This window comes from Chelonia mydas, chromosome 7, assembly GCF_015237465.2.
Source record: "Chelonia mydas isolate rCheMyd1 chromosome 7, rCheMyd1.pri.v2, whole genome shotgun sequence".
In the NCBI taxonomy this organism is placed as follows: domain Eukaryota; kingdom Metazoa; phylum Chordata; order Testudines; family Cheloniidae; genus Chelonia; species Chelonia mydas.
This window is the reverse complement of record NC_057853.1, coordinates 101,570,926-101,595,568: the sequence shown is the minus strand read 5'-3', so window position 1 is coordinate 101,595,568 and position 24,643 is coordinate 101,570,926. Positions and strand designations below refer to the sequence as shown.

The 24,643-nt window shown below is 39.6% G+C and overlaps 1 protein-coding gene across 2 annotated transcripts in view; it reads left to right on the top strand.

Annotated features, from left to right (window-relative positions):
- Window positions 1-24,643, top strand: part of FANK1 (fibronectin type III and ankyrin repeat domains 1) — a 79,642-nt gene that overhangs the window by 20,412 nt on the left and 34,587 nt on the right. For both annotated transcript variants that reach the window (XM_043550865.1, XM_037905738.2), the window contains exons 2-3: window positions 20,600-20,777; window positions 23,147-23,271. In XM_043550865.1, coding sequence (XP_043406800.1) covers window positions 20,600-20,777; window positions 23,147-23,271 — 303 coding nt within the window. The remainder of the gene's footprint in view (window positions 1-20,599; window positions 20,778-23,146; window positions 23,272-24,643) is intronic.

Here is a 24,643-nt window from a genome sequence, read left to right as displayed (position 1 = left end):
TTAGTGCTGGTGCACCATAAGGCCAACGTGAATGCAGCCCAGTACCTGTAGCAAGACTCTTAATAGACCCAAAATTAGCTCTGACATTCCACAGTGGAGAGAGACAGAGGTGCAATTGGTGCTTCAGGCCCTCACAAAGGGGCCCACACCACCAGGTACTAATACCTGTCTCAAGTCTCTCTCAATTCACACAGTTTTGGAACCCATGACCCTTGCCTAGCGAGTGCTACTCAGTTGATGGTGAGTCCCTCCATCATAACAAAAGGCCAAGTACAGTTCCAAGCACAGTTCCCATAATCAGGGTAATAACAATTTACTCTTCCCGCCCCAATAACAGACACTGGGGATCCCACAACAGCTGAAGTGACCATTTGGGCAGCTATGGCCTCAGTCTAGGCGGGGTGGGTGTGCCTATGCAAATGAGATCGGCCCCTGAAGTTTTTTTTTTTTTCGACAACTTGCCACACCTCACCACCAGATGTCAGGGTGGAGCTCATCCTGACACTGCTTACATCTGAAGTCAATGGAAGTACTTCAATGCCTAGAATTAAATACATGAATAAGTCTTTGCAGGATCAGGGCTATAGTGTTGAGTGAAATGATTCCTGGATGTAACATTTCAGATCTCTCTCTCTCTTTCTACTTTGTCAGTGGTCCCATTGAAATACCACAGGATGTGGCCTATACATTGTGCAGTGATTTGAGATGAATATAAGAAAGATCTCATCTCTCCTAGAAGTCAGATATACCATTGAAATGTTATGGTGTCAGTTGAAAACCTGAGCTGATAAATAATAGTGTAGTGATGGTAAAGTCAGTGGAAAGTTAGATTTGGCAAACAGCTTCACAGCCTCACCAATCTGCTCTGGCCATGTGTGACACGGAGCAGGAACAATGTTAAAGATGCCTTTGTCTTGTGCTTGGCTGAAAATAGCCAGTATGCCTCAAGCCAAATTAGTAACTTCAAGAGAGTTCTACAACACAAAAGCTTGCGTATCTTTTCAGATGAACAGAGTTCATACAGTGGTGGTAATAAAATACACACACATTTTATTGTTCTTGTTTAAATGTTGCCTGTAATTTTGTAACTAAAGTATGTCCTAGATTTTTGTGGTGATTCCCCATTGTGAATCATGCTGGAAGTCACTTCAGATGTTTAAGGTCACAGCAAACCATAATCCTCCCACAGCTTCTACAAAAATGACTTGCGTGTTTGCTTTGTTTTTGACTGTGCTTTTGGTATTTATATTTTTAATTGTTTGCTTGTCATGGCTGCTGCTAACTGTAAATGAGTCTGTAAATAACATGATGCATTATTAGTGTGGACATTTTTTGTGCAAAAAAAGAGATTAACTTGTTAGCAAACTTCCCTAGGGTAGCAAGAATAAAGCCCTCCTAAGGTCTGTCTCCTGCAGTCCGGGCCAAGCAACTGTAATATATGCCTTGCCTGCTTAATGAGGAACAATATATAACTAGATAAATACCCTTTTATAAAATGGGAATTACTCCCAAAATATTTGAACATTACGTCAATAGTATTTTTATTATCAATATCTGAAAACAATTAATGAAAAATTGACCTGCTATTGGGTTTTTTTGTGATTCAGTTAGATTCTAATAACTTTTCAGTTTATGAAGATAGCTTTCTAAGGTCTTACATTTTCAAATTTAGCCCTTTTCAGATTTATTTATATTAGCTATAACTTTTGTTTGAGAGAGGTGCTGGATTGACAGTATGGGAAACTGAAATTCCCTGTATATTTACAGAACAGGTATAGGGACAAAGTTTCTCCACCACTGTAACTCCGCCTTCATCTGGAAGGGGGGCAGCTCTAGGAATGACATAGTAGTTGAGTTTCCATACCCACTTAGTTTTGGGCTCCTTTGCTGAGGCTGCCCATAGGAGTGACATTTATGTGTGCATGCATTTCATTTTATAAAGTGCTCTGCTTAACACATTTGCTTTGCATATGTGCAATAAGATCCAAAATTCAGTTAAACAGTAATATTTTACATATTGCCATAATGTTAAAGAACCCAAACTACATTCCTTGAAATCAAGAAAATTTGAACCTTTCCTGCATATCGCTTTGTAAAAAAAAAAATGTGTAAATAAATGAGTTTGCAGCATTTTCTTAGGTCAGCAGGCTTGGGCTCTGTTGCATCAGCTGGAAGAGTTAATTTATCAGCTGATTTAAATGTGGGGACCACTAGTGTAAGCACATCAGCTGATCTTAATTCCTGTGGTGTCATGCTAGAAGAGAAATGTATAGACCTTTTTATGCCAAAATCAGCATCTTTGTTTCTTCTGTGATAATGGGTTGATCACATTTGTGATGTTGGATTCTGTAATACAGACATCTGGCTTCTAGGAACTAGACTGAGATTACCAACTCCTATCACATAGACCGCTGAACAATGGTAACAATTTTGTCACTACTGACCTGGTTCAAATTCCAAACAGTGACATACAGATGAAAGGTGAAAGGCTCCATATTTTTGTATGCAGTGGTAGACCCACTCCTTTATTCCTTTTCAGTATGTCTTAAGTATTGTTTTCCATATTAACTTTGTAGTAGTCCATATTATAGACCTGCATGATTCTAAATATACGAATTCACAAAATTGACTATACCTCTCCAAAGAAGCAATTATGGACCATAGTCAATGAGAGAAGTTATTTCTAAATACCTATTGCCTGCTTTTATGATGGAACTGTCCTTATTTTTTATTTTGTCATATTTTAGCAATATTAATTATTTAAGTGGGACTACTGGTATTAATCAAGTTAATCGTGAGAATAAGTGTTTGCAGGAATAAGGCCTAAAATATTAAAATCATACTTACTTGTTTGTTTTGCATTGGACACTTAGGTGTAAAATTCAGTGACCAAGAGCTGGTGTAATAGTTTGAGTTGTTAGTAAATAGGAACTTCTGATTTGTAATGAGATTGGAGCAACAATATTTGAAGAATATTATTTCTAATTTGTTTTGGGTCCTTGGATATGGAATCAAGGAGCCAATTCAGAGTTGTACACGAATGAGTAAGTAATATGTCTAACCTGATTTGCCATATTTTCCTTTGTGCTCATTATTCAGTGGATTTAAACTGTAGAAAATTCAGGGAAGCTGTGTGTTATCTGTGGAAAACGTGATTTTTTCTTCTTAATTTAAAGGACAGTTTTCCTTGTACATACTGATTTTTAGTAACAAGTGCAAGTGTTGTGTTATGGTTAATATTGGCAGAGGTTGAGTAAATGCTCTGCTTCTCTATGTGACTAATGGACACAGTAGCCATAAATTGTTATAGTCGTGATAGACAATATCTCAGCATGGACTTATTTCCTATGATATTCTATTGACCTGAGGCAACTGGAATGATACCGAGATTGTACAGACCACATTTAAACTTGCAGACCTTGGGGAATCATCTGAAGGTATTTATTCTGAGCTCCTTCTGTAGGTAACTGGATTTAAACTGTCATTATCAACAGGATCTGCCTAATCAATACAAAGAAAATTCGTTGTGCTAGCTGATGGAGGCAGCTCTGTTTCTTCCTGTGCAGGAACCCAAGTTAGTGTAATGAGGGAGAGAAATGAGTGAAGGGAGCGTGGACAAGCATGGACTTATGCCTGATATTCTCCACTCGTGTATGTCAGTGGCATACGTTAAAGTTGTCCCTCGGCAGCTTTAATTTGCACTGCAGCCTGGTGAATAAGCATCAAGGAGACATGGCCAGCTCCCTTACAGCCCACTTCTCCACAGGGAAGTGCTTGGACACAATGGAGAATCAAGGCTTTATTTTTACTACAAGTGATTTGTGTTTACAAGTTTTACTGATAGAAATAAACCTTGGAAATGTCCCACAAGATCCTAGTCTGAAGTCCTGGAAGGGGATAGCCAAACTAATTATTGCTGGATCGTCAAGTTTAAATATGTTTATATAAATGTTAGGAATAAAATTACTAAACTAATTTGTAATGGGTGGGAAAAATCTTCCGTGATCTGTACTGCAATATTTTTATAGTTTTCCTAAACTGCATGTGCTCCTCTTTGTCACTCTTTCTTGTTAGAATCTTTATCTGCTTCAGCTTCATCAGCAGTGATTTTAGTATTAGCGTGATCAGTGAACTGTTTGCAAGATGATTTAATTGTGCCTCCAGAATTAGATAATAACTCACTGCCATAGCCTGAATTGGGGAAGGAAAAAAACAAGCCAGAAAATGGCAATTCCTGAAGCAAATGCAAATAGTTATGGTGTGATGGGAACAGTGGGAAATGTGAATGTAGTGCAAAAAGCCGTTCCAATTGTTCCCTGGAAAATATAATTCACTTCTAGAACTAACTATGTTAACAATCAGTTAATGAAAGAAAGTAAATATTGTGTAAAATCTAGTAAATATTATGCTCTTGATCTGTTGTTTATCTGCTGTTTTGTATTGTTAAAGGAGCATATGCTTCCTTTTCATTGAAGGGTTTGAAATGCAACAGTTGTGGTTCCATTGTACAAAGTGAGGCCCTCTTACGTTAGACTACCCCTCCCCCAACTCTGCATGTGCTTCCTTTTTTTTTTGTGCAAAGGGGTTTGTGGGCTGTCACTGTGCGGATTCTCTGGTCTTTCTCTTCTTCTGCATCCCTGTGGAGGGATGTGGCTTAAATTTACAGGTTACAGCTGCTCTGCTATTATTCGACGTTTGGGAGAAAGGATATTCCCTGTGACCCAGCTCATCTTCAGTCTTGATTCAGCCATTAGCGGGGAGCGGGGATCAGTCACAGATGTGAAATTACAATATTCCTGTGAAAACAGTTGTTTTAAATTAATATTTTCCCAGCAGTATTTGCAGCCCAAGCATTGAAAACTTGAAAGTTTAAACTGAAACAAAATCGAAAATTACTTAATTTATTTTCATTGCCTAAATTGAGAGAAATGCAGGAAATAATAAACAGCAAAGTGAAAAGTGGATGGATTTTAAAATGCTCTAAATGTCAATAAGCTAGTGTATTGGTAACATAGTAAGGAGATTTTGTTTAAAAGATGCATTTTAAAGGCCCTTTAAGAAAAGAAAACAAAAAGAAATTGAATGCTAATTGCAATGGAGGAATTTCTATTAAGCAAAAAACTTCTAGCACTAGGGCCCAGATCCTCAAAACTATTTAGGTGCCAAAGATCTGGGCCTAAGGGCTCACTTGTGAGCCCTTCTTTGTGCATGCACAGAGGGAGTTGGGTTGTGTGCATGGAACCACCTTGCTTCCCTGTGTGGGGTGTCCACATTGCTGGAGCCTGCACAGGAATGAGAACAGCCATTTCTGGGCTGTTACTCCCCATTCTGTGTAGGTGGGCAGGGGGGGTGGAGCTTTGGTTTACCCCTTAACACACCAGCCAACGCATCAGAGCCAGTGCAAGGGGGAAAATATTTTTCACCCACAAAAAAGTAAAATAAGCCTGAGTGTAGCCACAGATATGAGACAACCTGTTGAGAATTAGTGAAAGCAAATCTTATTGTTCATTAAATGGAAAACATTGGGTTGTGTGTGTATATACATATATTTTAGACTAGTTCTCCATTTTGAGACATTGAAACTTAGCTTAACTTTTCAGGAGAAGTGCCTGACTCTTTTCAGGAAAATGTAGCAGTTCCTAATTGTAGCATAACTGTAGAGAGTGTATATTCCTATGAAGGGAGAATCCTTTTTTTTTTTTTTTTTTTTGTATTTGGGGCATGGGGAATTTTCTACAAACACATCTTATTAAGTGTGATGGGGAATTTTAAAAGTTTCAGTAAGTAGTTGTATTTCTGAGTTCTTTTTGGATAGTAATCTGAATAAAGATCCTCGTTAATTAGATTGGTAGCCAAAAGAAACTCAATACCGTAAAATAGGAATTAGCACCTGTATTTTCCTACTACTTCCTCGAGTGAAGAACTCAGTGGTGACCAGCTCTGTGTGTGAGAGCAGAGATTACCTGTGAGAAACAGAGTATGGAAAATGTGGAGAAGAGGTTTTCAGGCACTGTATCAGATGTTGTCAGCTTGGAAATTTTGTCACCATGTTAAGACAGTATCCCAAACAGCTCCTTTAAGAGAGCCTATTTTTTAAGGACATCTCTTAGGAAGCACGGGAAATCAGCAATCCGTAGTATGTGGGCATAGAGAATGAAATTAAGGGAGATTTGTCAGTGTCATCTGAGTCTTGGAAGACAGTATAGAAAATAAGCTTAAACTCTAACTGAACAGAAACTCTAATGTATTAAGAAAGACTCTCGTCTTTTTAAGATGACATTCTTTAATTTAGTTATTTATGCCTTGGTTGTAAATAGATGTCCACAACAAATCCATGGTGATTGGAGCTGTTGTCTAAAACTGCAAAACATTTTTTAAATGTTGTCTTTTCTTGACCTTCCAGACTTGTCTCATCTCTTGCTTTAATATCCATGTTAACTATGAAGATAATCCAAAAGAATTATATGATCTTTTTATTTTTATAAAATGTATCTGTGTATATTTATATAAAACATACACAGATAGATAAATCTGCTGAGCTGTAAATCTAAAACATCTTTGCTTCCCTTCTTCATGTGGTAAAAGATGCATCTCACTGGCTCTGGGGCATACCTGTTATGGCTGAAATTTCAGAAGTCTGGAGATTTAATGCAAAGAACCAGTAACCTAATTTGCATAGGTAAATATGCATTTCTTTATTTCAATAAATTGCAGCAAATGTAACACTGTGATAAGGCTGCAGTATGGCCTGAGTTTTACTAACAGAAATTTCTGTGTTACTGGCTGGGAGCTGCAGGCGGCTGTGCAAATGTAAACAAACAGTCTGGCAGCCTGCCAGCGGCTTGCCCTAATGGGCTGCGTGCGGCCTGAAGGTTGCCCACTACTGGCATGGAGTATTTCCTCACCTCTTCACATCAGGAGCTTTAAGCAGGTAGGCAGCAATTGTGCAGAAAACAGCTAAGGCTTGTTTTGTGCTGCAAAGTTATATCAGCATAGCTGTGTTGGTCAGGGGTATAAAAAAGCGCACCCTTGACTGACATAGTTCTGCCAACGAAACCCCCAGTGTAGGCACAGCTATGTTGATGGAAGAGTGCTTTTGTCTTGAAAAACAAATGGATTTTTTTGGTAAAGGCTGTGTCTATGCTAGGTGGCTATGCCAGTAGAGCCTCTGTAGTGTAGACACAGCCTCAAACGGGAGTCTCCTAACCAATCAGGAAACTTCACAGGTCTGATGAAGCTTATAGAACTGATTGATAATTTTCATGTTAATAAATATATTCCAACCTTGGATTTCCAAATGCAATCTGTGATGTAAAAGTTTTTACTGTTGTCCTCCAGCTGGTCTTGGTGCTATGATTGAGACATCCTGTGACTTAAAACAGAAAAAACTTGCAACAGGAAAACTACCCCTGAGGGAATTCTGTGCCACTGTGCGTGCATAATTAATGAGCTGTGCATATTTTTAATGTTTTGTGCAGAAAAGAGTTTCTGCTGGAAAGTTGCTGCAGTTCCACCTTTTGCCCACTAGAAGGCACTATGGTGCTAGAACAGAGGAGCAGCTAGGGAAGAGAAACAGGCTGCCTTTTTCACAACATCTGTCGGGCCAGGTCAGGAGACAGGGGATATGGGAAGACAGACAGCATGGGACTGGTGAGGGGTCAGACGGGCTCATAAGGGCTAGTGGGGAAGGACAAACTGGGGCAGGGGATGAATGGGGGAGGCAGGTGCAGGGCCACATGGGGATGCGGGCGGGGGTGCAGGGCCACATAGGAATGGGAGGTGGCTGAGTGGGTGCACAGAGACATGGGGAGGGGGTGCAGGGCTACATGGGGATGGGGAGAGTGGGTGTCTGAGTGGGAGTGGAGGGACACGTGGACAGTGGGTGCAAAGACATATGGGGTACAGGGGCACATGGGGACAGGAACAGATGTGCTTGACTGAATGGGAGTGTCTAGGGATCAGCCAGGTCTGCATGGGGGAAGCTCCCTCACAATCCCTCCCCACCCCCCCCCCCCCAAAAACCCTGTTCCATACTTTTCCCACCCATACCTAACAACCCTCCAGTTTCATACCCAGGCTCCTTCCCAGCAATTACTTTCCTCTCCCTCAGCTCTTCTGTTATTCCTGACTCCCCCAAGCCTTTGCAGTGCTTCTGAGGGGTGTGGAAAATACGGTTCTGTATTGTAATTTAAATGAATTATTACTCGGATGTTCTGTATTAATATGCCTAGTAAGGAATTTATTTATTTGTCAAACATTTCCTGAATCTTTTTTGTTGTCTGTATTCTTACAGACATACTTGCTGACAGGTTTTTCTAAATAAATGACCAAAAATAATTGAAACTGGTGTGATTATATTGTGTGATTTTGACAAATAAAATGTGCAGAATTTTGCAGAATTTGAAAATATTGTGTGCAGAATTTTTAGGCGCAGAATTCCCTCAGGAGTAGCAAACTGAAGCAGCATGTTTACCCCAAAAATAAATTTTTCAGTATATGAACAAAACTGTTTCCTCTTGGGTCAAAACAGTTAACTCTAGAGGGCAACAATGCCTTCAGCACCTGCACCTTTGAACTTTTTATTCCAGAATACATCACTTTTTTTTAAACTGAGGGAATAGTTTTCTGTTCTAGAAATATTTTTTCTGTATAAGTATGTGTTTGTATATATAGTAATTTAAGGTTAAACCCTTCATATGAATATCTTTTTTTATTTTTATCACTTTTCGTGATTTTATTCTTTTAGGGCCAAATTCTGGCACCTTTACTTGCCATGTGTATCACAATACTCTGCGAGAGTCCCATTGAAATTAGCTTGAGTAAGGATGGCAGAAATTTGCCACAGCAAGTAAGTATAGGAAAGTCTAGCCCTTAGTCTTGATTTTTTTCCCCTCTTATTTTTCCTTTCCTGATTCAGATATCAGATTCAAAGAAGGAATAACTGATAATGCAAAGCAAGGAAATCCTTAAACGTTGAGTAATTCTGCTAAAGTAGTTTAAGTAATTAAAAAGATTTACACTAAAAGGGAGGCTCACGTCTATTTTATTTTAGGTTATTTATGAGTTTCAGCTGTCTCCAGAGAAGTTAAAGTAAACTCCAAAACTGAATTTGTAGTAAGGGATTATAAGAGTGAGTAACTTTAGATTCTGGCTGACAGATTTAAAAAATATCTTTTAAAAAGCTGATCTGATGCTTCCTAGTACAGCTCTCCCTAGCAAATACAGTGTTTCATAAGGTCTGTTGTTTCTGTCTTTTTGTCGTTCACAGTATGTGTCTGAGGAAACTGAGAGAATTTAGTGACTTTTTGTTAAAGCAACTTCCATCTGAGGATTTAAGAAAACTCCTATGTGGAGTAGGTTTCTAGTTTAGTTTCTGCTTGTGGCCTAGAAAATCCTACTTCAAGTTTCTGTGGCAGTAGTATTCGTGACACACACACAAAGACCTAAAAAATAAATTAAACCAAGAGATTGAGTTTTGTATTAATTGTGTAAGGCTGTTTGGTCTTTCTGGCCTCTGGCTGGCTGACCTACTGTACAACACATCTAATGTTCATGAAAATGAGATACGTATTTATATGCATAGCTATATATATGTGTGTGGATTTTTATTATATGTGTATATATATGTATATAAAAATAGAAACATATCATCAGGTGTTAAATGAGCCCAAACTAAATCAGTATATGGAGAATAACTGTATTATAGATTGCACTTTATCCATGGAAGTGATAAGCATTTAACAAATCAGTACTTGTCATGCATATTACAAATCCTGTTTCTGGCTGAGCTCCTCATTCAATATAGATTTCTCAAAAGATGGGACAGTAAAACTTAGATTATATTACCGTTTATTTGGCTTGATATTTTTTTTAATATGCCAACAAATCCATCCAGTGAAACTATAGTATCACTTGCTGTCATACTGACAGATAATGTTCTTTTAGGCAGCAAATAAGCAATAAAGTTGCTTTTGTTAATTGCCAATGGTAATTTCACAGGACTAATTTGAAAGTTTTACATGGTACGCCCAGGATCAATGGCCAGTATTTGCTCCATGCCAAGTTGCTACTAGACGAAAACAAGAATAATGTTTTAACTGTTCGTAATTTGAAAATAGGCATAGCTCTTCAAAGACGATAGAGTATAAAATGTTTGGTATGCTAACTTTGAGCTCCCTGACAGACAACATTTTGTACAATTTCATCGAATAGAGCGAAAGAGTTTTGTGTTATCAAGTATTTTTATTACATTAAACCTTGCGCCAAATTACTTTGTTCAGAGGATATGGATAGCTGGATTGGGATTGTTACTGAAAGAAGTGAGAGGAGATAAATTGTCTTTCAGAATGTCAAACTTTTTCTAGGTTTCTGTACCAGATTCTTAGGGTGAAAATGTATAAGGTTCAATTTTAGTCAAGAGATGATGGCTTCTTCTTTATGATTCTGTACTATTTGATGAAGGTGCCTAGCTACCTTTCTTTCTTAACATTTGCTGGTAGGTTAGAGAAATAGTAGTTGTGAATATGGGGAAGAACTGCTTGCTTCCCACCCCTCTTACTTTTACCGGCTTGTAAAATATCTAATTACAGCCTGGGTTTCTTTTTATTCTGTATTAATTTTAAAACAAATGTTTCATTAAATGTTTCATTTGTTTCATTTAAAACAAATAGTTTCATTAAAACTAGCATTCCAGTTACCATATCATCATTTTAAATTGAGATAGTCTGGAATTAACATTTACTGATTGTGAAAATATTCTGAGAGAAGTAGTTTAATTAATTGATACAATTTAAAAAGGGTTGTATAAAAAGAGTGCAAGGGTATAATGTAGTCTTCCCTTGATTTGTATGTGTAATTCTTGTTGAACTTAATGAGTTATGTTTACTCATCGAATAAAGAAAGGAATCCTATTCTTTATTCCTTTACTATGGTGCAATATGAATGACTGTCAGAAAATGGTACTTATTTTCTGATCATTGTTTCATAACCACAAGAATATCTCACAACATTGAAAATATAAATGAAAATTGATTTTAATTTTGGGCTAGCTTCATAAAGGTATGTGTCTAAACTGTTGAATCAATATTTCATATGAAATGTATTTATTTATAACCAGTCTCTTACAGACTGACATATTGACCAAACAGTAAATGATTCATTGCCTCGATAAACCCCAAACTCTTAAGTCACCTTCCACTGTTTGTACAGAGCTCGAATAAACAAATTAGTGCAAACACTGTGGAAATTATTCTCCAACAAAGGAAAATATAAGCAAAGACAAGCTTTAAGGCCCAAAAGTGCTTTTGCTGTGTAAAATGAGACATGCAAACCTTTTTCTTGGAAAATTAACAAATAGAAATTTAATGTGAAAAGCAATAAGTCACTGGATTTTTGTATCCCCTAATCTTGTGTTTGGCCTGAGCATTGTAACCAACTGCCTTACTACACTGAAACCATATGTTGTTGTTTTTTTTGGGGGGGGGGGATCCACCCTGTTTTTCCCCATGTGTATTTCTACTGTACTTCTAATATGTGGATGATATGGCCTGTGTAGTCCATAAATTGTATTAATGGATATTTAGACAGCACCGACAAAAGTGAACATATGTTATTCCACTAACTGTGAGTTATCATTTTTAGTGTTTTTTTTTTAAACTACACAAAATAAGTTCATTTTTTTTAGTGTTAAATTTCTAACTTACAGAAGCATAAACAATGACACACAGTCCTAAAGAAACCACAACTGGTGATACTTTCTGTTCTGGCACATGGCATCAGCCTGAGGTATTCAGGCTGAGTTTCTACGGGAGAAGACCCATAAATTGGTGGATATGCTCCAGCTATTGGCTCCTGGGGAAGTTGCTTTTCCTATAAATGAAGGAATACTAGAACTTGCTAAATCTGTATGGAATACCCCAGCTTTGTTAAAGCCCACAGCAAAGCATACTATGTGCCAGTGCAGGGTTTTGAGTCCTTTTTTTTTTCTCTCATCCAGCTCCAAATTCCCTGGTTGTGACAGTGGCAAATGAGCAAGCAAGACGGGGAAGATATAAATCTGCACCTAAAGAAAAGGAGTTCAAAAGGCTAGATTTAATGGGAAGAAAGGTTTACTTGATTTTCTCCTTGCAGATGTGCTTTGCAAGCCAGCAAGCTCTGTTATTGAAATAGGATTTTGTGAACTGGATGCCACGTCCAAATTTGTGAACCAGAGGAAATTATGGCCTTTGTTATGGAAGGCCATTTAGCGCTCAAGACATCCTTATAGTTAGCCCTGGTTATAGCAGATGCTTCAACCGGGCTCATGGCCTTGATTGTAATAATGAGAGAAATCTCATGGTCCCAGAATTCAGCATAGCTCCTGAGATCCAGGGAAGCATAGGGGGCTTGCCATTTGATTGCCTCCTATTCACAGGGAAAACTGAGGAGACATTACATTCTTTCATCCCAGGTCACCTTATGCTCATCGTGGATTTATACACAAGCCATAAAGAGATTCTATTGTGTGAACCAACAGCAGTAGTATCCTCAGTGATAATTCCATCAATCCTCCTACTCTGTGAGGCAGCAAGATTTCCCCAGAAAGGGGCACAAATCATGCGGAAGGAAACCTTCTGTGTCTAGTTTTAGTCCAATGGCCTGTCGTCCTCCTCCTGCTTCTGCTAGCAGTCTGTTTGATGATCATTTCGAGAGCAGCACTGTAGTTGTCAGTGTCATATCCATGCACCAGCTATTTGGGAACAGGCTGTCTTGCTTCTATGGTGTTAGGGAGACAAAAACTATAGACAGATGGGTCCTAAGTACCATGGGGTTGGGTTATGCCATTCCATTCCTACCCATTCCTCACTCCCATCCCCCTACCCTATTAGGCCCTCTTCAGGCACTCCTCTCATGAGTCACTGCTTTTGCAGGTGGTATAGACGCTGGGTACTCCAGGGACTATAGAGGAGGTTCCTCATCACCTTCGTGGAAAGAAGTTTTATTTCTGGTACTTCCTGATCCCAAAATCCAAGGGAAGAATAAGACTCATCCTCTATCTCTGCACTCAATACTTTAAGCATATGAGATTCCACATTGTTACCCTGGCTACTGTTCTCCCCGCTTTGAAACACAGCAATTGGTTTGCTGCTCTCAATTTCCAGGATGCTTATTTTCATGTGACAATCTTCTCAGGCCACAGGAAGTTCCTCAGATTCATCGTCGTCAGCCACCATTAACGCTCCTCTCCTTTGGCCTGTCATCAGCCCCACGTCTTTACCATGTGTATCCAGTGGTGGCTGGAGAAGGGGAATTCATGTCTTCCCATACCTGGACAATTGGCTACTGAGAGGCTCATCCAAGAAACGAGTTCTCAGTCATGTCAAGTTCATGCTAGACATTTTTTGATCAACTAGGTCTAATCTTAAACAGGGGCAAATCAACTTTGCAGCCAACTCAAAAAATAGAGTTCATTGGGTCCCTGATAGGCCCTCAAATTTGTAGAGTCTTTCTTCCATATGAACAGTTCCAGATAATTCAGAAATTTTGTCAGGGCCTCCATTTGCACCCTTTGACCATAATCTGTGTATGCCTGAGGTTACTGGGCCATATGGCCACATGCATGTACATAGTGCAGTACGCGAGATTGTGCCTTCGCCTTCTTCTGTAGTGGCTGAAGTTAGTCTATTGCCCAAGTTGCCAGCTACTGAACACCCTTGTTTCGGTGCCCAGAGAAACTGCATTATTTACAGTGGTGGATGGAATACAACAATGTGTGTCAGGATGTCTCCTTTTCCCACCCTCCACCAACCAAAACAGTGGTTACTGTTGCCTCACGATAGGTTGGGAGAACATCTGGGAACATTAAAAATTCAGAGCTTGTGGTCAGAAACTTATATCAGCCTGCTGGAATTTTGAGTAATATACAATGCCTGTTGGTTTTTTTGGGATCACATCTAGGCAATGGCAATCCATATTCTCACTGATGATACCACTGCAGTGTATTGCGTGAACAAGAAGGAGGGTGCCTGTTCTAATCAGCTTTGTCAGATAGCAATAAAGATGTTGCATCTCTGCACCAAGGAAGATGAGATACCCACTTGGCAGGTTGTTTTCGATCAACCACAAGTGGTCTCTAAAGAACAGTGTATTCAAGTCCATTTGTCTATGATGGGACATCCCTTCCATAGACTTGTTTTCAACAGAGGGCCAAAGAAAATGTCATCAGTTCTGTCCTAAAGTAGGACTAAGCCAGGGTGGCCACCCTGAGCCTGAGAAGGAGCCAGAATTTACCAATGTACATTGCCAAAGAGCCACAGTAATACATCAGCAGCCCCCCATCATCTCCCCAGCTCCCCGCTCCCAGCGCCTCCCACCCACCGGCAGCCCTGCCGATCAGTGTCTTCCCCTCCCTCCCGATCAGCTGTTTTGTGGCGTGCAGGAGGCTCTGGGGGGGAGGAGTGAGGGCACGGCAGGCTCAGGGGAGGGGGCGGGAAGAGGTGGAGTGGGGACAGGGCCTATGGCAGAGCTAGGGGTTGAGCAGTGAGCACCCCCGGCACATTGGAAAGCTGGCATCTGTAGCTCCAGCCCCAGAGTCGGTGCCTATACAAGGAGCTGCATATTAACTTCTGAAGAGCCGCATGTGGCTCTGGAGCCACAGGTTGGCCACCCTTGGACTAAGCTCTGGGTCTCTTACCAATGCCATCCATCTGAATTGGGAAGGGAGCCTGATATATGCCGTCCCTCCACCCCCCATTCCTCTCACGTTACCCTCAAGCTCAAATTGGATCATGCCAAACTAATTCTGATTTCACCAACATGGTCAAGACAATGTTGGTTTTTCAGCCTCCTCTGTCTACTGGCTCAACTTCCCAAGCCTCTCCCTCTTCTTCCTGATCTACTCACTCAACATCATCACTTCGAGCAGTCTGTACCTCACTGTCTGGATGCTGCATGGCTAGATGAAGAGGAGCAGTTCTTGGAAACAGAATTATTCTCCTTAATAGTAGAAAACTGGCCACGAGAGCCACCTGCTTGTCTAAGGAAATGTTTCTTGATTTGGGCAACGTCTAAGCAAATTCAGGCCATGTTAGCGTGGATTTAGGACAGTTTGGATTGTTAGCTGCTTTTGAAAACTTCAGGCCTTGCTCTGAGCTCCTTGAGGGTTCACTTGGTGGCAGTCTCCACTTTCCATCCTCCCATTCAAAGGATGTTGGTATTCTCTAGCCCTTTGATGGTGAGGTTTTTCAAGGGGATTATCCATCTTTTTCCACCAGTGAAGGAAATGGTGCAATCAAGGGACCTTAATACAGTTTTAGGAGCACTGATAGGACCTCTGGTTGAGCCAATTGGGACATGTTCATGGGCTCTCCTAATTCAAGATAGCCTTCCTTTTGGCTGTAACATCTACAAGAAGAATTAGTGAATTGTAGGTTTTAATGGGAGATCCTTCTTGCACTCAGTTCTTCAAGGACAAGGTGGCTTTAAAACCACACTCAAATATTTTTTGTCCAAAGTGGTATCTTAGTTTCACCTTAACCAGGTTATTTACTTACCTGTATATTTTCCCAAACCACATTCAAGTGCAGAGGAGCAGCTCTTACATAATTTAGATGTGAGGTGATGTTTAGCATTTTATTTAGAAAGGACCAAGTTGTTTTGTTCGTCACCTTGACTCTGAGTCCTACACTGAGTGGATGAAGGGACAACCTGTCTCTGTTCAGACCATTTCCAAATGGATAACCGCCTCTATTACCATGTCTTATGGAGTGGCTCAGCTGACACCTCCACAGTCATTGCAGGCTTATTGAACAAGAGCTCAGGCAACATCAGCTGCATTCCTTAGCGATGTCTCCATAGCAGATATCTGCAGGGCTGCAATGTGGTCCTCTGTGCATACTTTTGCTAGACATTATGCTGTCACCATAACATTAAGATCGGATGCAAACCTTGGGAAGGCAGTCCTGCACTCACTGTTCAAATAAAGTCTAAGCCCACCTCCTGCTGGAACTGCTTGTGCACCTGAGTGGAGTGCATGTCTGCAACCACTCTAAGAAGAAAAGATTGTTACTTACCTGTATTGTAACTGCTGTTCTTTTATATGTGGGTACAGACATATACTCTGTGACCCACCGTCTGTCCCTTTGCATTAGAGTCTCCAGCTGAGGATTTCGGTGCAAAGGAACTGGGGGGTGGGGGACAGCTCCACCGTTATATAGCCAAGGTATTGGCACATGCACTGCCTGTATGGGTACTGCTTGGCAAAATTCTCTGACTTTGGTGTGCTGGGAACACACACACCTAAGTGGAATACTTGTGTGCACCCACATCTTGAAGAACAACAGTTACAGTACAGGTAAGTAACTGTCTCTTTTTTATTTTTTGTCAAAAGACCTCACACATAATTTTCTGCAAGAGTTTTGACACTGAGAACATCATCAATGTGTATGCTTTTTATAAACTTTTTGCTATTGACTTCTGTGATGTACATTTATTAATGGCTAAGAGTGAGAATTTTTTCCATTTTATTTTATAAATAAAGTATTATATGCACAATAATTTACATGCAGAATTCATGTCCCCCGCAGATTTCTTTGCTTCCCTGCAGAAAAATGACTTTCTGACAGGGAAGCAAAGGGAATCTGCAAGAGCAGTCATGCACCACTCCCTAGTTGCGCAGGTACATCATTTCTGGCACCTGGAGCAGCCATGGAGAGATAAATCACTGCAGGGCTGAGGACACCCCAGCCAGTGGCTCCTACCCTGGGATTAGCTGGAGGCGGGAGAGGATGGGATTTCCACTTTCCCTGCAAGGAGTGGCTGGGGCTGTCAGAACCACCACAAGAAACCTCCCCCAGCTGCAGGAAGCTCAGCATCCTCCCCTGCTTCCTGCCCCCATCGCTCCTTATATGGGGTCACTGTATGGGGAGCTGCTCCCCCATCTGCCCAGTCCCCATGCATCTGGACCTCCGGTACCCAGACACCCTCGCCAAGCCTCACCCAGTACATCCAGAACCCACCTCGACCCTCCATACCTGATCCCCACCCCATTGAACCTCAACCCCTGCATCTGGAGCCCCCTGCACCCAGACCGCCTGCCTTCTGACCCACACCCTTGCACCCAGACCACCCCCACTGAGCTCCACTCAAAACCTCCACCTGAAAAGCCCCAACCTCCTGCACCCCTCGATCCACTGCATCCATTTTAGCTGTTTAACTCCAAAAGCGTCTCTCTGAATTTCCTTCAGATTTAGTGGAAAAAACTGTTACAGCCTGGGACTTACCGTACATAAGAGTCTTGAATATTAAGAGTAATGCATATGAAAATCACCTTATTGTAATGAAATCCTGTTTGCAGTCTTAGTTATGGAGAAACTATTTGTTCATAATGGTGGTATTGAAAATATTCTAAGAAAACCTCATGCTGAAGTTGAGTTCATTTCACATTCATAATTGCCATCATATTTTTGCTAGGAACAATTTCCATATAGCTGGTCCCTAAGCTACTAGAGGGTCAAGTGCATATTCTGGTGAATACGGGTTTTAAAAATAAAAATATTTTGTCATTTAAAACTTCAAAATTAATACAGTTTTCTTAAAGAGCTGCTCTTCTACCAAGCCAGAAATCCACTAAATCTTACACTCAATGTATGTAGACTTTTGATATTGCCTCAGTGTGTGTTGTTTCATCACAGTGGTATACTGCTGGCACTATAGACTTTGACATTCATATAGCACACGTAAAACTATTGTTGGGAGAACTTCAAAAGTTCTGAGATGAAATAAACATTCCAAAATGTGAATCTGAATCCATAGATTCCCCCTAATATTTTGTGATCATCTCCCACAAAATCACCTTTCCCCGTTTAGGCCCTAACTCACTGGGGAAAAACCTAGCAACCTGCTATCTATCTAGTGTGATTGGGGCAGCCAATAACTTTGCTCTCTCATTTTGGCAACTTTATGGGGGCGCTAATCACCTTCTCCCTCTCCCAAATTATCCCTCAGTATAGTGTTTCCCTCTTTTCACTCTCCCTCTGCCACCTTTGCTGGGTCCCCTTTTATCTTTGCCTATCCCCAGTATAATCTTCATCTTCTCTCCCTGTTTCTCGCCCTCCTCCCGTCTCCGAATCCTGTTGTCCTCTTTCCGCCTCCACACAGGGTTTAACAGTTCCCCTTTTTCTCCCATTTCGCTGAGAAATCTCATTGTCGTTCTCCACATTGTGGGATACGTGATAGGATTACAGCTCCGTTAATGTGGAGGCTAGCTGAAGCTGCTGCTGTTTGTAGCTGTCTCCGGCTTATGGAAAGCAATGAGGAGGGCAATGACAGTAGCAAAATGGAACTCTCTGGTTGCTCAGCTGGAGCAGTGACTGCTGGTGGTCAGAGGCAAGGACTTGAACCAGTTTTAATTGTATTTTTAGTCTCGGGTACCAGGTCCTTACCTCTTATATATCCCACATTTCAAGGGATGTCACTCATTTTAGATCCAGGATCACCTATGATCTGCACAAATTTAGTGTCCCTCATCTTTATTTTTGGAAATTATCTTCATCAAAACCAAATAATTAAGAAACAGGTGATAAACACATTTACAGTAAAGGAATGAATCCCATGTAATTTTTAAGTTTCCTGCATAAATAATTTTTATGTACCTTTGGTTCTTTGTTATACATTGCTTCCCACAGTTGGGCTAGGTTCAGATGTATGACTAAAATAGTCTCGAGCCCCCATCTCTCTCTCTCTCTCTCTCTCTCTTTTTGCTGCAGCTAGTCTCTCTTCAGGACAAGAACCTACCTTTACACAACTGAAAAACTCAAAACTTGAGAAAAAACTGGTATTGGTTTATGCAGCAGTTGCTTACTCATAGTGCTGAAGAGATGATTGACATTGTGATGCTAGTAGACCAGGTCATGCCAGAGTGTAATCAGGTCAATTCACTTGTGTATTAGTATAGATCAAAGTAATTGTTAAATGTATAAAAAGAGTGTATTTGGTGTTTAAACTACATGAAAACTAATGGGATCTTTCATGTATTGTTTTGCTTGTGTGTCATGTTATAATGTAATAGCAAACATCTACATTGCAAGTATCCCTATAACTGAATAAATCATCAGACAAGAAAGAAGCCTTATGAAATGCAAATGAAGAACTTTAACAGCAAAAAGGCTAATTTCAAAGCAAGTGGCCATAGTGTGTGGTGACTGAAGGTCAGAGACTCAAAGTGCTTTCCTCACTCACCGTCATCAAAGGAAAAGCCCATGTGGGGAGAGACACTGTCAGCTTGCTTTCTGTCAGAAGAAACTTTAAATATGGATTCGAGGAAAACGCCTGCATCTCTGAACTGTTTGTATTCTAATAGGGCAGGAAAACTGAACAAGAAGACAGAGATTCCCAGAGTTATTCTGGGTAGCCCTGAAAGATTTTTGGGAGTCTGGCAGTTATGTCACTGCCACCATTTGGAATCTCAAACTGTGACTCACCTTATATATATATATTTTACCTGCTTTAACCTCTAAATAACTCTCACTTCCTTTTCTTAGCTAATAAACCTTCAGTTAGTTAACTGTAAAATTGGCTACCAGTGTTATCTTTTGTGTAAGATCTGGGGTTTAGTGATTGGTCTCTTGAGACTGGGAGCAGCCTGATGTGGTTTGATTTTTGGTTTAAGTAAACTTTTATCACAAAGTTCAGTTTGCTTGGCAAGAGAGATTGTAGAGTCTAAGTCTGTGACTCCATGATAAAACTGGTATAGTGACCCAGGAATTCATATTTGTTACTGGTTTGATGAAATCTAATTATAGAACATACCAGCTTGGGGTGTTTACCGTGTTTTCTGACCGTCTGCCCTGAGATAGGCACTCAGAGTTTTGAGCCCCTTCAGATAGCATGAGAGACATCATCCCTTGAACATTTAATGAACAATTTGAAATAGTATCAGTATGTTCCTTAGACTATATATGTGACGGGCATTTAAAATGGAACAGAAACAAATTATAAGGGCACTTTCACTGATTAGTTTAAATGAGCATAATGTTAACTAAATGTATGTAACTTCTGAAATCTTAGCCTAATTTATTGGTTATTATATTTTTATTCCTAGACTTTTTTGTTTTGTGACTTGGGACACTTTACTATTGATAAACTGTAACATTGTAGGCTTCCTAAAATGTGTTCCAGAACTTGTGGCATCTTGGATGTTGTAGAGAACTCTCCTTCTTGAGTTTATTTTCATGCACAAACTGTAGTGTACTTAATACACATTCAGTACACACTTCAAACTACACATATGTCCACTGCACCAATTCAGCATTATGTTTCTAAAATAATCTTTGCACAATAATTGTGTATTATTTCCCTGTCAAGTGATGAATTAAAATATGATCTTACTTGCAAGATTAAGGGATGCAAAATTTAAGAGTGTTCTTCTCTATACATGAGTGTGTACTCTTGGGTAAATTGGATATATGTCAAAAATATTTGAAAAATGCAAGATCTTAATCAAAATAGAAATAACAAAACTAATCAATGAACACCTGAAATGAAGTTTCACACATATGAAACATTCTATGTTTACATTTACATTCTATGTTGTAGAAATAACATTTTGAAATATATTTTTTAGGAAAACGTACTGTCCCAAAACCACATCCTCCAGTTGTAGGTGAGGTGACCCATCACAGCATTCAACTCTCTTGGGATTTGGAAAATATAGCACAAAGAAAAGGACCTCAAGAGCAATGGCTAAAGATGTCAATTGAAGAAGAGGACCCCAAATTACATACCTATGGTACCATTTATACGTAGGTGAAATGTTAATGAAATTTTATCTTAATAAGTTATGGGTTGCAAAGCATTTTGAAGATGAAAAGTGGTGAAGAAATGCTAAATATTTATTATGGTGGCAATGTTGGTTTTGTTATGTTCTGAAAACTATTACATTTTTCATTCAATTTTTAAAATCTAATTTCTTTTGAAATAAATTACTTAATATAAGCACAATTTTTGAGGTAATACCACTTATGACCTATAATTTTTGTAAAAAAAGAGTATGTTGTTACTCTGCTCCACCTTGCTTTGATCATGAGGGGTGCATACCTGAAGCAACTGAGTAACATCTACATGGCTGTTAATTTGTACAGGGCAGGTACAAATTGCTGGAGGATTCACTATTCTTTTAAGTCTTTAAACCACGATTTGAGGACTTCAATAGCTCAGACATAAGTGAGGTTTTTCGCAGGAGTGGGTGGGTGAGATTCTGTGGCCTGCGTTGTGCAGGAGGTCAGACTAGATGATCATAATGGTCCCTTCTGACCTTAGTATCTATGAATTTCCATTCACTTCCCTTGGTCACAATTAGTGACTGTCCCCTTAACTGCTGTATATTGGCTGTCAGTATGTTAGGTGATGTCCAGAGACAATGGTTGAAATCCTGGCCCCCCCGTGAAGTCAGTGGCAAAACTTCCATTGGCTCCACTGGGGCCAGAATTTCACGTAGTGTGTGTGTTTGAGAGGTGTGGATTCTGCTTGGCTGACTGATAGCTGAAATAAAACTAAACCTACCGTGCAACCTGCTGGCTGACAGCTCCAAAGTGGTGCAATCATCTGGGAGAAGATGGCCAATTCCCATGAGACTATATTTAATATTATTAGGGATGACCTCTTTTTTCCTCTCTTTTCTTTCCTTGGGTTATGGTCTGTATAGGCAAAATGTGGGAGAGCGGGGCACTAGCCACCTCCCAAAAGTGGCTTCATACCCTACTCCCACAAAATGAGCACTGAATCCCTTTATTTCCCTTCCACATTGCACCTAACTTGAATAATGATTAGTTAGCAAACTGCAGAACTTGCCTCTGTAGGAGTAAGGGGCTAAGATGATGCTAAGAGTGATTAGGGATGTTAGGGTTAGAGGGCAGAGGATGTAGGATCTGCTCCATCCCTTCACTTTTGCTCATATCTGTATATCAGTGGACACCAACATAAGATCTATAAGATGAGCAGCTTGTTTGTAAAGCAGTCAAAGGACTGATGTTTTGTGCTGCTCTTCACAGTACAACTTGCCTTCTCCTAAAGCCCCAGGAGATTAAACTTCTTAAGATTAGTCACTTCTTAACTCAAGCCTCTTGCATTGCACTGTTGTATAGCATGCTGCACTGACTCCAGATTCTTCAGTGACATATAATATAGTTCCCAATCTTTAGAAAACTTTGCGGTGTAAAATTTGTCACTAGGTGGCAGAATTAGACTGTATTAATACTGACCTTTTATGCTCCGCCGAAGCAGTTTCTTTCATATTTAAAATGTTTTTAAGACATTGGGTTTTGGGAAAAAAATTCTAATAATTATAGCATTTTTTAGAAGTAGAAATTTTGCATCTTGGATGCAGTAGGTGTCAAAGGGCAGACTCTCTAGAATTCTTGTAAATAGTTAATTAGCACTTTCACTTTGTATTTGTTATGTAAAAGAAACTTATTATACACCTGTTTTTTTTCCATTGGGGTATTACTGCTGCAAAATGTATTTAAGCTATAAATGATGACAAAACTGTATATATTCAGCGCCTGCCTTTTAAAGATGCACACAGATCTGTGCCTAATTTTCAGATACAGTTGCAGCAACTGCATGCACAGGTTAGGCATTTTTATAGGCAAATGGCTGTTTATGCGTCTAATGAGCAGTTTCCATCTGAAAATATCTAATTTACATGCGCACTTAACCTTAAGTGGGTGTATAAATTAGGCTTTTGTCAACATGGGAAAGTTTTACCAGTTATATTGATATAGTTCTATAGGTATAGTCATCCCCTGTGTGGATGCTTTTGGTCCAGGATAAGAGTGGTTTTTGTCAGTTTAGCTTAAATCCTTTCCCAAGTGACATAAAATAAACTGAAAAAAGTCATTCTTATCCTGGAATAAGTGTGTCCTCACTGGATTTATATCAGTATAACTTTATTGGTTTAAATTCACAACTTAGCTTGTACTGCAAAAACTTTCCCTATGTAGACACAGCCATAAGGTCTAGATCCTGTAGATAGATCAGCATGGGAGCAGTGGTGTAAAATTGTATGTGCATTTTTGCTTGAGCAGTTATGCATCAGGACATTATGCTTAAATGTTGTTTGCCAAAATGTTTGAAAAATACTATCTGAATTATTATATAAGAAATTTTTTAGGGGATATGCTAGACAACATGTCGTGGAAGGTCTTGAGCCGAGAACAACCTACAGATTTCGACTAAAGATCACTAGTCCTACAGGGGAGTGTGCTTATAGTCCAGCTGTCTCTGTATCCACTATTAGTAAGTATAGACTTTAATTTATTATAAAGTGACAAAAATTACAAAATTTCTTACTATTTTTTTAAAAATTGATATAAAATAGCTGTTGAATTGAAAACTGTATTAGGAATTCACAAAAATTGAAATGTATATTTTGTAAACATAAATATATTGCATATGTTTACTACTTATTCTAAGAGTATTATGGGTTATGAGTCACCTACAGACTGAGTAGTTCTGTATTTTCTAAAATAGTAGTTTCATTTTACAAAATATAGTGGGCTATTTCAATTTCCTCTTCATGTTATTCAGACCCCAACTGTTGGAGTAGAGAATAGGCCAGAAGTGTTACTAGTTCCACCAAATGCTACTGTGATTTCTTTTTTTACTGACTTCACTTAAATTCGAAACAAGGCTTATTCTCAAACTGAAATAAAGGTCTGTCCCTTAAAGAGGAAGAACAGAAAATACGTCTGAGTCTGTCAGCCACATGTTTCAAGAAAGGCTAGAGAATGTCTCTGTGCCAGAGAGAGTGGGTCATGGGACTCTGTGGTTTGGATTGTCTCATTGGGGAGTAGCACAAGGGAAAGAATCGGAGGGAGGAGGGTATTGTGTGGGAGAGCTGACTCAAGGATGGAAGGATATAGGTGGATTGGGGTTCTGTTTAAGAGAAGGTGGTATAAGTAGGTATCTCAAGTGGTGAGATTGAAGTTCAGTGTGGAGGAGGTATGGTCACAGGGGATGGCCTTAAGAGCAGAGATGGTATGAATTGTGGTTTGAAACGGGGAGAGTAGATCTGGAGATTTGAAAGAAGGTTTAACGGGAGAAGGGACAGCAAACACTCATGACATAATCTATCTCTTGTTTCCTGTGTTTAGAAAAGAAACATGTCAGTGAATGTGATATCAAAAATACTTTAATCAGTGAAAGATGTCTTCCAAATTTATGAGTGACAGAGACAGGGCCACAAGTGGTACATGCTCACTTAACCTATTTTCCATTAACTCATTTATAAAATAGGCTGTGCACATGAAAACAGACTATGTCTCTACGTTTCTAATTTGCTTTCAGTTGGATAGTGGTTTAATAAATCAGAAAAGGAACTACTCTGTTTGAAAAAAAGGGTGTTCTGCCTTTTTTTTTCCTCCAGGAAAAATACAAGAAAATACTGCTTAAATGAGGCATGCAATTTTAATCAATTGGGCCCTAAAAAAAGAGAAACAAACAGCTGCTGCTTGTTAATTGGTGAATGTCTTCACCAGTGAGCTCATCATTTATTCACTGCTTTCAATGGAGCCTTAAATTCCATAAATAAAGGTGTTATCACCACATTATGGTATGACTGCCTGCACATCTGTAACCAAATGACTCATTTATAATACAGGAAGGATTC